At 40.5% G+C, this 11,644-nt stretch overlaps 2 protein-coding genes across 2 annotated transcripts; both read left to right on the top strand.

Annotated features, from left to right (window-relative positions):
* The first annotated feature begins 3,379 nt into the window (after positions 1 to 3,379).
* LOC147436770 (uncharacterized) lies at positions 3,380 to 7,488 on the top strand. Its single transcript, XM_086486096.1, has 9 exons — positions 3,380 to 3,598; positions 3,934 to 4,320; positions 4,377 to 4,847; positions 4,936 to 5,478; positions 6,367 to 6,504; positions 6,547 to 6,666; positions 6,728 to 6,801; positions 6,852 to 6,977; positions 7,089 to 7,488. The coding sequence occupies exons 1-9, from the start codon at positions 3,380 to 3,382 to the stop codon at positions 7,486 to 7,488; spliced, it is 2,478 nt and encodes an 825-aa protein (XP_086342222.1).
* A 2,255-nt stretch (positions 7,489 to 9,743) lies between these two features.
* LOC147436771 (uncharacterized) lies at positions 9,744 to 10,055 on the top strand. The gene has a single exon (XM_086486131.1). The coding sequence runs from the start codon at positions 9,744 to 9,746 to the stop codon at positions 10,053 to 10,055; it is 312 nt and encodes a 103-aa protein (XP_086342257.1).
* The last annotated feature ends 1,589 nt before the right edge of the window (positions 10,056 to 11,644 follow it).

The following is an 11,644-nucleotide window of genomic DNA, read 5'->3' on the forward strand; positions in this document are numbered from 1 at the left end:
AGAAGAGTTGTCTTCCAAGAAGATGGACCTGCACGTGCAAGACAAAATGTCAGGGCTCAAGAGGAGCAAGGACAGGATAGAGTGGAACCACAGGTTGTGGCTGAGCCTGAGCCACCTATTGTGCATCGATCTGGACGTATCACGCGACCTCTTGATAGGTTTGTTCCATCTATGAACTATGTCATGTTGACTGATTGCAATGAACCTTCATGTTACAAGGAAGCAATGCAAATGAAGGACTCCGGGAATTGGGAATTGGCCATGCAGTCAGAGATGACAGATCTGCATAAAAACAAGACATGGAAGCTAGTTAAATTACCACATGGCAAAAAGGCTCTACCTTGTAAATGGGTTTACAGGTATAAGATCACCGCTCATGATAGTCAGCCAAAGTACAAAGCAAGGCTTGTTGCCAAGGGCTTTAAGCAAGAACAAGGCATTGACTTTGATGAAGTTTTCTCTCCGGTGGTCAAGATGACTACATTGAGATGCTTTCTTGCATTGGTTGCCATATTAGATTTGGTGTTGCACCAAATGGATGTCAAGACAGCGTTCTTGCATGGTGATTTAGATGTGGAAATTTACATGCAGCAGCCAGAAGGGTTTGTTGAGAAAGGCAAGGAAGATTGGGTATGCCAGTTGTTAAAGAGTCTTTATGGCTTAAAACAATCACCGAGGGCATGGTACCATAAATTCCACAAGTTTATGCTTTCTCAAGGCTACAAACGTAGTGAGTTCGATCACTGTCTATATACAAAGAAGGCTAAGGATGGCAGTTGGCTGATCCTTATTTTGTATGTGGATGACATGTTCATTGCTGGCAAGCACTTGGAAGAAATTTCAGCTTTGAAGTCAAAGATGGAAAAATCGTTTGACATGAAAGACATGGGTGAGGCAAGTCATATACTTGGTATGCGCATTGAGAGAGACAGATCAAAGAAGTTGATTTGGTTATCTCAAACAGAGTATATTGACAAGGTTTTGCAACGTTTCAATATGGAGAAGGGAAAGGCATTGAGTGTTCCATTGCCACCATATGTGAAACTTAGCAAACAAGATTGTCCTGTGTCTGAGGAAGAACATGCTGAAATGGATAAGATTCCATATGCATCTACAGTGGGTAGTTTGATGTATGCAATGATTGCTACTCGCACAGACATTGCATTTGCAGTGGGAGTAGTAAGTCGATACATGTCAAACCCAGGCAAGAAACATTGGGAGGCAGTGAAAGGAATATTGAGATACCTGAAAGCTACAAAGAGTATGCGTATATGCTATGGGAGTCAGGAGCTAAGTGTAAAGGGTTTTACAGACTCAGATTATGCAGGTGACTTAGACAACCGAAGGTCTACGTCAGGGTATGTCTTTACATTGGCTGGTGGAGCAGTATCATGGCGTTCTAGATTACAAGATTGTGTTACTCAGTCTACTACAGAGGCTGAATATGTTGCAGCATCAGAGGCATGCAAAGAATCAATTTGGCTTAATCGACTAGTAACAGATTTGGGAATAAAAGAAGAGATGCCTGTGTTATATTGTGATAGTCAAAGTGCTATACAATTGGCTCGCAATCCAGTTTATCACTCAAAGACAAAGCATGTGGATGTGAAGTATCATTTCATCAGGGAAATGCTCGAGGATAAGCAACTTCAGCTTGTCAAAGCTCACACCACAGAAAATCATGCTGATCTACTTACGAAAGGACTTTCCTCAGAGAGCTTTGCGCATTTTCGCAAGCAGTTAGGTGTAGGGTAGTACATCACTTCTCTACATCTCTTGTATATTAGCTTGTATAGTAGCTTCTCTCACACTTAAAGTACCACATTGGACTTTAAGTGGGAGGTTGTTGGGGTATAAAGCCCAATGTGGTCGCCCAGGTAAGTGGGCGGGCCGCCAGGTATGTACACATATTCTTTTGTAAAAACCTAATAAGAACTCACTATGCTCTACACATTACAGTAGAGCGAGTTCACCATATCGTCGTGCTCTTCTTCTCGCACTCTCTCTCGCGTCGCACTTCCGCTCGTAATCCTTCACTATTGGGGTGGGGACTGAACTACAAGAACCTGAACACAGGTGGCAAGGGACCCCCACCTGCAAACCAACAAGGCCAACATGCAACTCCTCCTACAGCAGACCCAATTTTGGGAACATTGGTAAATGTCTTGTTAGCTCAGACAATCTTTCAGGCAAGAAGACAACTACAATTTATAGGAACAGGGATATCCTCTTTACCTTTTAATCCACTTCCGGTAAGGGAATCAAAACACTTCCGATACCTCCAATGGCTGCACCAAATCCCAAAGTGGGTGCGGCAAAGTTCAACGGGAAAAAGTCCCAAGATGCTGACAGCCACGTTGGTTAGTTTCAAACAAGGTGGTATGCAAGTGGATATGAGGCACTACACCCGGATGGAGTAAAGAAGGAGCATTTTGCAGCAACACACTGCAGGGGAAGGCATGGATTGGTTCTTGCAGTATGGTATGCCTGCTTTTGCTAATTGTAATGATTTGAAACAAAGATTTTTGTGAAGGTTCAGGGAAGACAAAACACCTGAAGACATTTTAAAGAAATTGAGGAAGTTAAAGAAAAAAGACTTGTTGGTTGAAGATTATGCCGAAAAGTTTAGGAATTTAAACAACAAATTGGAAGTGGCACAACAACCATCTATGGAACAATTGGGGGATTATTTTTGTAAGGGACCCAAACAGGAGTACAAGAGTGCAGTATAGCAGGGAGACCCTTGTTAGGAAATGCACATGATTTTACTGATTTGGTTGAGGCAGCATCCAGGACCGAAAGAAGGTATGGAGGTAAAGCTGTCTTATGGGAAAAGAAGAAGAAGAAGAAAGACTCAAAATCTGAAGATTCAGGGTTAAAAACTGATGCTTCAGATTAGAATACGGGTGTTGACACTGATAGTGATGAGGATGAAGATTGGTCAAAAAAGAAGAAGGCAAAGAAAAAGGATAAGGAAAAGAAGAAGAAGAAAAAAGATAAGGAGTCTCCAAAACAAGATAAAAACCAGGGAAAGGATGTGGTGACTGCAGATGCAGTCAACAAAATTATTCAGGCTAAATTAGAAACCCTGGGCATGAACCAGTTTGGCATGTCAGAGAAACCATATCGTTAGGTATGTCAAAGGTTTGGACATGACTATGATGGTTGTTTTTACAACTCGGATTTTAGGGAAAGAAGACCTGAGTATATTACTCAACAGATGAGGGAGGCCGCTGCGAGCATGATTGCCCCTCAAGGTCCTAATCGGAGATATCAAGGACCTGCACCTCAAAGACGGTTTCAGAATCCAAATAATTTGGGATATCAAAATAAAAATCAGAATAATATGCCACAATCACCATGAAATTATTGTGGAGTCATGGGTCATCGACAAGGGCCTGACTGTGAATCTTGGTGCCGACATAGGAATGATAGAGGAATCCCTATCATCAGGTACAACAATAACAATACTAATCGACCTCCAGAACAGAATCCACCACTTCCACCACAACAACAGCAGCAAAGACCTTCGGGTCAGGGTAATTTAGTAATATTGGAGGTATGGACTGAAGAGGCATGGACCGAGATTGAAGAAAAGGTAGAAGTTGTCAAAACAGAACAGCAAACTGACCAATAGGTACAAGAGACTAAATTTTCTTAGGCAACACCTAAGCATCACAATTGTGATTGTACAGCCTGCATCCTCATTGAGGATATTCCATAAACCAGTGGGTGCACTGATGCCATGGTGGTCACTAGGGCAAAGGCCAAGTTTGGAACCTCCATTTGGAAGAAGTAGACAACCCGAACAATTTGAGTTGGAAAGATCAAAAAGCGGTAAGGATAGAGGCACTCAAAGAAATGCAAACCTCTCAAAGCGGGGGTGTACCACCTGAGGAATGGAATTTTGTTATAAGATCCTTGGATGACCAGGGGAGACAAAATTTAGATCGCAGTCAAACTGGACTACCAGAACATGTTGTAAGTGATGACTTTTATGAAGCATTGTTGTTAGCTCCAATGAGCATCACAGTGAAGCAAATGTTGAGGCTGGTACCTGCATTTTCACAGCAATTGTTGAAAAGACTTACAAGAGAAGTGGCAGGAAAGAATCAAGAAACCGGAATGGACCCTGAGGACACTATTTGTGGTGAAGCTCAACCTTTGGATGTTGATTACAAGGTGCCCATAGTTGGCACTTCCATTGGAAAAGTGTTTTTCCCAAGTGTACTCTTGGATGGGGGGTCAGGAGTTAATATTCTCCCAGAGTCAACCTGCAAATGTTTGAATCTTTTGAAGTGGGATCCAACTCCTTTTCAGGTTAAAATGGCAGACTAGAGGCGGGTTCAACCTTTGGCATTTTGAGGAATTTGCAGATCTTAGTTGGGGGACTGCAATTTGTAGCCAACTTTGTAGTACTCAGGTTGGGGGAATCTATTCGTTCTTATCCAATCATGTTGGGAAGACCATGGTTAAGAGAAACAAGAGTAAAGCAGTTATGGGGAGCAGACTCCATTGTGATCAAAAGGGGTAAGAAGAAAGTTAGAATGCAAATGGATGCCAGAAAGGTAATCCCACCAGGTTTTAGGGCATTGCATGTAGAAGGATTGAACATGGTAGAAGAAATTGGAGAGGATGTTGAGGAAGAATTTCTTAGAACCAATTCATCAGTGGTACCTATCTTTGAAGTGGATGTGCAAAAGATAGCCACTAAGTATGTTTTACAACATCAGGATGATGGGCTAAAGTACTTGACTCAGGAAGCACTGATTGCTCAGGGTAAGCAGTCACCTACCAAAATGGGTAATGAGTTATTGAAGAATTTGCAAACTCAAAGCAAAGAAGAAGTGGAAGCCATTGAAGCAAAAGCAGGCAGAAAGAGTATTTGAACATCAAATGGAAATGACTGCAAGAGTCACTCCGGATGAATTGTAGGAACTGAACCTGAACACTGAGGAGGAACCACAAACAGTAAAAGTTTCAGCAAAACTAGATGAGGAGTTTAAGCAGAAACTGAAGCAGTTGTTGCTGGAATTCAAAGATGTTTCTACATGGAAATATAATGATATGAAGGGAGTAGATGCTAGATTTTGTCAACATAAAATTAACTTGAAATCAGATGAAGTTCTAGTTGTACAACAACGATACAAGATGAATCCTAACTATGCCAAACAAGTTAAAGAGGAAATCGACAAACTGTTGGCTGTGGGTTTCATTTACCCATTGGATGAGGTTACTTGGTTGTCGCCAATTGTTATTGTTCCAAAGAAAAATGGAAAGATCAGGGTCTGTGTAGATTACAGGAAACTGAATGTTGCTACAGTAACTGATCCATTTCCTTTACCTTTTTGTGATACATTACTGGATGCAGTAGCGGGACATGAGCTTTATAGTTTCCTGGATGGTTTTAGTGGATACAACCAAATTTTAATGGCACTTGAAGACAGAGAGAAAATAGCCTTTGTGACTGAATGGGGGGTTTGTGCCAGTAATGTGATGACCTTTGGCTTAAAAAATGCTCCACCAAGAGAAAGTAGCCTTTGTGACTGAATGGGGGGTTTATGCCAGTAATGTGATGACCTTTGGCTTCAAAAATGCTCCACCAATATTTCAAAAATAAGTTCAGCGTGTATTTGAAGAATACCTTACAACATTTATGAGGGTTTTCTTGGATGATTTTAGTGTTTTTGGAAAGAATTTAGAGCACTTGAAGTTATGTTTTCAGAAATGCAGGGAATTTAGGCTGTCATGAACCCAACTAAGTGTGCTTTTGCAGTTCAAAGAGGAGTTCTCATGGGACATGTCATTTCTCAAGAAGGAGTGTCTATAGATCCAAGTAAGGTAACAACAATCAATAAAGCACCGGAACCAAAAACCATTAAGCAATTGGGAATATTTTTGGGTCAAGTGAAATGGCATAACCGATTTTTGAGATATTTGGCACATGTTTGTACACCACTAACCAAACAAGATGCAGTTTTTGGATGGGGAGAAGAGAAGGGCAGAGCATTCAGGATATTGAAAAAGATGCTGACTGCAGCACCTATTTTGATTGTTCTTGTGGAATTTACCATTCCATATCTTTGTAGATGCATCTCATATGGCAGTGGGTGCATCATTGCTGCAGGAAACAAGTAGAGGTTGGTTTAGACCAATTTACTATGCTAGCAGGGTATTGACACCTGTAGAGAAGAATTACTCAGTGACTGAGAGAGAATGCTTGGGAATGATCTATGCATTGCAAAAATTTAGACATTACCTTTTGGCCAATAGGGTAATTTCCATGTAGATCATCAGGCTCTTATTTATTTGGTGAACAAACCACATTTGTCAGGAAGGTTGGCCAGATGGATACTGCTATTGCAGGAATTTGATTATGTGGTCATACATACTCTTGGACGACTTCTTGTCTTGGCTGATTATCTCAGTAGGTTGGAAACTGGTGAAGCTGATTCCTCAGAAGTACATGACCAATTACCTGATGCAGATCTGTTTTTAGTTCAGGTGACTAACTAGTCAGGGGATTGATATGAAGATATGTTTCAGTTTTTGACTGAAGGAGTGTTACCTGAATCTATGACCAAAGATCATAGGAAGAGGATGGCATTGAGAAGTAAACCATTTACAGTTATTGTAGGACTTTTATATAAGAGAGGCATTCATCAGGTAATAAGGAGACGTGTACCACAATTTGAGCAAAAAGCAGTTTTGGCAGAAGCACATGCAGGGAATGCACGGGGCCACTTCTCAGGAGAGATTACTGCAAGGAAAGTTTTTCAAGCAGGAATCTGGTGGTGAACAGTAATTAGGGATGCTCAAGAGTTCAGTAAAAACTGTTTGTTGTATCAAAGAGATGGCAGGCCATTGGATGTGGATAGAATGCCATTGCAACCTATTTTGCCTTTGGAACCATTCCAAAAATGGGGATTGAGTTTTGTTGGTCCAATCAAACCACCTTCTAGATTTACACAAAACAGGTATATCTTGGTTGCAACTGATTAGAATACAAAGTGGGTAGAGGCAGTGGCTTTAAGAGACAATAAAGCAAAAAGTGTAGCAAAGTTTCTGTACAGAAACATTACGACCAGGTTTGGTTGTCCCATTGAGCTAGTTTCTGATCAGGGAGGACATTTTATTAACAAAGTAATCAGTAAACTGACTAAGCTGCATATGATTTTGCATAAGAAGTCAACAATGTACTATCCACAGGCCAATGGACAAGCAGAAAGTACCAACAAGATTTTTTTCAGGATTATCGGGAAGTTGGTCAATCAACACAGAACAAATTGGGATGAAAAATTGGATTCTGCACTATGGGCTTTTAGAACAGCATACAAAGTTAGTACTGGAATGACACCATTCAAGTTAGTGTATGGGTTGGAAGTAGTGGTACCCATGGAATTTATAGTGCCAAGTCTCAGGGTTGCAGTTCATGAAAAGTTGTCTCCTGAAGACTCAGCCAGTTATACAGGAAAGAAGCTTTACTGAGGTTGGAAGAGGATAGAATCCATAGCCAATACGTTGCTTACATTATCCAACAAAGGAGACAAGCTTGAATTAACAGAAATATTAAATTCAAAATTTTTCCTCTAGGTGATTGGGTACTGGTTTATAACAGTGAATTGGGCCTGAGATCAGGTAAACTCAAACTCAGGTATGTGGGGCCATTCCAAATTGTAAAATCAATGGGGCCTGATACTTTTTTTACTGTGTGATGAGGAGGGTACAATCATTCAAAAACCTATCAACGGATTCCAACTTAAACCATTTTTTGGGCAAAGGGTCGAGAATCAAGGGAAAGTCTTATAAATGATGATTTTTTGATGGTGAGTAGTTATGCATGTGAAAAGGTAGCACGCAATCACAGCCTGCAGTACAACCCATTCTTGTGTTTTACGACGGGGCTGACGATGTCGACAGTTCGCAACTCCTCTGCGAGTGTTGGCCCGGATGCAAGAGCCAATAATGAAATTCTTGCTACGTTAAGAAGGTTTGCAAGAAAGACTCGCTTTCAAGGCCCAATGGTGTAAGACCCAAGCTCTGATGATGAACCAGAGATGGTAACCCCTACGCACATGGTACAACCCAAAGAGGAAGCTATCTCCGACTACACGTTTCTTGATTTCAAGTATGACTTGGAAAATAATAAAGTAAACAATGCATGGCTTAGAAAAATTGGTCTCCTTGATTTTTCAAGACTCCCATGGGTGAGTTGGAGAAACAGTCACATGGCCACAATTTACTTGAACCAACTGCAGTCAAATGATGGAGAGATTTTCAAGGAAGACTATTTGACTGAAGAGTTGGTAGCTAGGGTGTTTGACCTCTCTATTGCAGAAGATAATGAGTTCAGCAAGGCTACTGAGAAAGATATGACCAGAGCTTTTGGTCCATCTCTCGGAGAAAGGCATTATTACCAACTGTTAGGAATGAAGAGTGCAGTTAGGTTGCAGCAGGTCAGGTGGTTTATTGAACGGGTCTTTTTGTTAGTAAAGTCTGAATATATCAGCATGGAGAATTATGGCATCTTGTTAGCTGCAGAGAGTGGTAGACACATGGGGTGGGGTAATATTTTGTTTGACAGCATGAAATTTGAAATTTACACAAAGCAAAGAATAAAGGATAGGACAACTAAGGTTGGGCCTTATCTTGCTGCTGTGTTTTAATATGTCAACAACAAAAGCATTTTGCAAGGGATACAGGGCCAAATTTCACCATAGGTAACTGAAGATGTCGGCTCTTCAATAAGAAGAGAGAAAAGATAGAAGTTGTTCTTGGACCACAGATCTGTGCAGATAGATAAAGACATTCAGGATCTTTTGTCTGCAGATTACTCTAAACAAGAATCTTTGAATGCAGTAAAAGATAAGATGGACAAAGAGTATGGAGATTTATTTTCAGATACTCCAACAAGTGTGCTTGAAAAGCCTGTGATACCTGCAACTACCAAAACAGGTTTTAAGATCAGGAGACTTCATAAGTTGTCAGAGCAGCACCATGTAGCTACATTTGAAGATTCTATTTTAGAGAGACCTGCAATTTCTAAAGCTCAGTTTTCTAATGTCTCTTTTATTGAAGTGAAAATTCCACTAAATTTGGTTAAAGAGTATGTGGAGCAACAATCTCTAGATCTCACATTTTTGAGCAGAGAAAATGATAGCCTTCAAACTGAACTTAAGCAGGTCAAGCAAGGAGATTTAAAGGACAAGAAAGAACAGAATGAGATAGAGTTTTTGGCAAAAAAGGTTCATGACTTAACTAAAGATCATGAACTGATGAGACAAGAGTTGGAATCTTACAAGCAGGTAGTGTCAAGCAGAGAAAAGACTTAAGCCAAAATTTCTAAATGGAAGGAGGAGTGGTTCGAAGTACTGCAAGAGCAATCGACTGAAATGTCTACTATTAATGCATCTTTGGAGAGTAGCAACAGGGTACTGTTAAGCAGGGTTGCAACTTGTAGAAAAGTGGAGGAAAAGATTAGACATATGTCAGAAGAAGAGCTGGATGTAGAAGGTTGGTATGTCAGTTCAGGAGATATTGAGAAAATGAAGAGTGAGGTCATGGAGTATATGAAAGGAGTGTGGGAGCAGATTAAAATTAAAATGTATGATGTGGTTAGTAAACCATACCAAGCTTGTGTAGAGGAGGAATCCAAGGAAGAAATTTTGCTTTTACAGAGACAATCAGCTGATTTGAAGAAACAGAATGCAGAATTGCAACAGGAGATGCAAGTTCATATGGAAATGGATACTGCAGAAGCTGAGCCAGTTCAGACTACAATTGAAGTAGAAGCTAAGGAGACAGTTCAACTGTCAGTTCAGGGAACAATTCAGGAATCAGTTCAGAAAGCAGGTCACCCTCCAGTCTCATTTTCAATTATACAGGTTGATGACACAGAGGATCAAGAGAACATGGAGAAACTTTTGCTGAAGAGTGCTGAGGCAATGTCTGAAGATCCAGGTATTGATGCTACATTACTTGAAGCTACTCAGGATATGGAGGAAAAGTCAGGAGATCCTGTTGACGCTGAAAATTTTGATCTTCAAGAGCAGTAGCAAGAAGAATTTTGTTTTGAGTTTCAAGCTTGTTTTGTCAAGGGATGTTGTGGGTTCTTACAATGTTTTGCAAACATTGCCCACTGGATGTGCCAGATGTTAGGCCCTGATGCTTCAGTTGTAGTTTATTTACTTTCTATTTGTAACCAAGGTTTAGACCTTTGAACTCTAAGGATGTTTTTACAACTATGATGGTTAGTTTAAGTGGGATTGCTTTTAGTCATGCAAGTTACTTCTTTGGCGCATCATGGCAGTTAGGAGTCATTAGTCGTTCTCTACTTAGAGGAGCCAAACTGTATTCGATAGGGGGCTGTAGCGTGTGCTTACATGATGCAGAATTTGCAGTAATACAATATAGTTTATTTGTGTCAATGATATTCTACAGTTTTCAGTTGTGCAGTAAAGCTATGTTGTATGCAGTTTACTGTGTATTTTACTCTGCATTACTGCTAGGAAAGTAAGCCCTAACAGACACTTTGAAGGTATTCTCCCCAATTATCTACCAACTTCCGATGAGCATCACATGCCCCTATATAATTAAGCCATTCTGCGGTAGTTTTCCTTTCATTTATCCTAGCACGCACATTTGCTCGATTTCGTCGCCTCTTATATCTCGTACTCTTCTTGTCTAATTTTTTGATTACGACCTTCCTCCAATGAAGAGTCACTAGACGAATCACTGCTCGTGTCTTCTCCTCTCCCGGATAGATTGTCATCGAGGGTACCATTGGGCCTTGAATGGTTTGTCCCCACATTTGCACCAAGATTTAACTCAGATTCTTTGTCCTCATAGTCAATCTCAATCAATGATTCTGACTTCAAATCGTGTGGGTTATAGTCTTTTGAGATGCTACTAGTTCTAATCTCAGTCAAGCCTTCATCTTGTAGGTCATCAAAAGCTATATGCATTGCTTCCATCATATTTAAAGGTACGAATGGTGGCATTTCATCCACCTCATGTGTGTTACCCAAGTCGTTCCTCTATTTTCCCAAGTGTCTATGGTTGCTGCTGCTAGGTGGACCCAATCCACATTGTCAGACTTAGTCATCCCTGGTAGAACATCCATATAAGGAGAATCTTCCCCAACATTTGTGTCCTTTTTACACGTGTAAAAATACTGCAAGGGGGACGAGTGAATTGTGGTGTCAGATCTATGATCCATTATAATACATTTCCTAGAGGATATGCTCAACCAATTACAAGATCAAGTCAAATGACAGAATCTTGGAATTGCAAGTAGACATGGTTTTTAGACCAATCATGCACCATTTTTGCTTCCCTCATGAAAGGACGTTCTAATATCATCTCAGATGACATAGTGTGCTTGGAAAAATCCATAACAATGAAGATATGCCTTATTTTGTGTCCAAAGACCTTGATCTTGAGATCTTCTAGCATCACAATAGGTTTAACAATAGTCCCATTGGCCATCTTTACCACTATGTTTGTAGTCCCAAGGTGAGGTCTTCCCATAGATTTTGAGAAATTTCTAGTTACAATGCTAACCCCCGGGCCACCATCAAGGATTCCCTTCATAGTTAATCCCTTGGTAGTGATTGGTATGCTCACATTGGATTCGTCGCCTTCA

Source organism: Adiantum capillus-veneris, chromosome 17 (genome assembly GCF_014529385.1).
Source record: "Adiantum capillus-veneris isolate H3 chromosome 17, ASM1452938v2, whole genome shotgun sequence".
Taxonomy (NCBI): Eukaryota; Viridiplantae; Streptophyta; class Polypodiopsida; order Polypodiales; family Pteridaceae; genus Adiantum; species Adiantum capillus-veneris.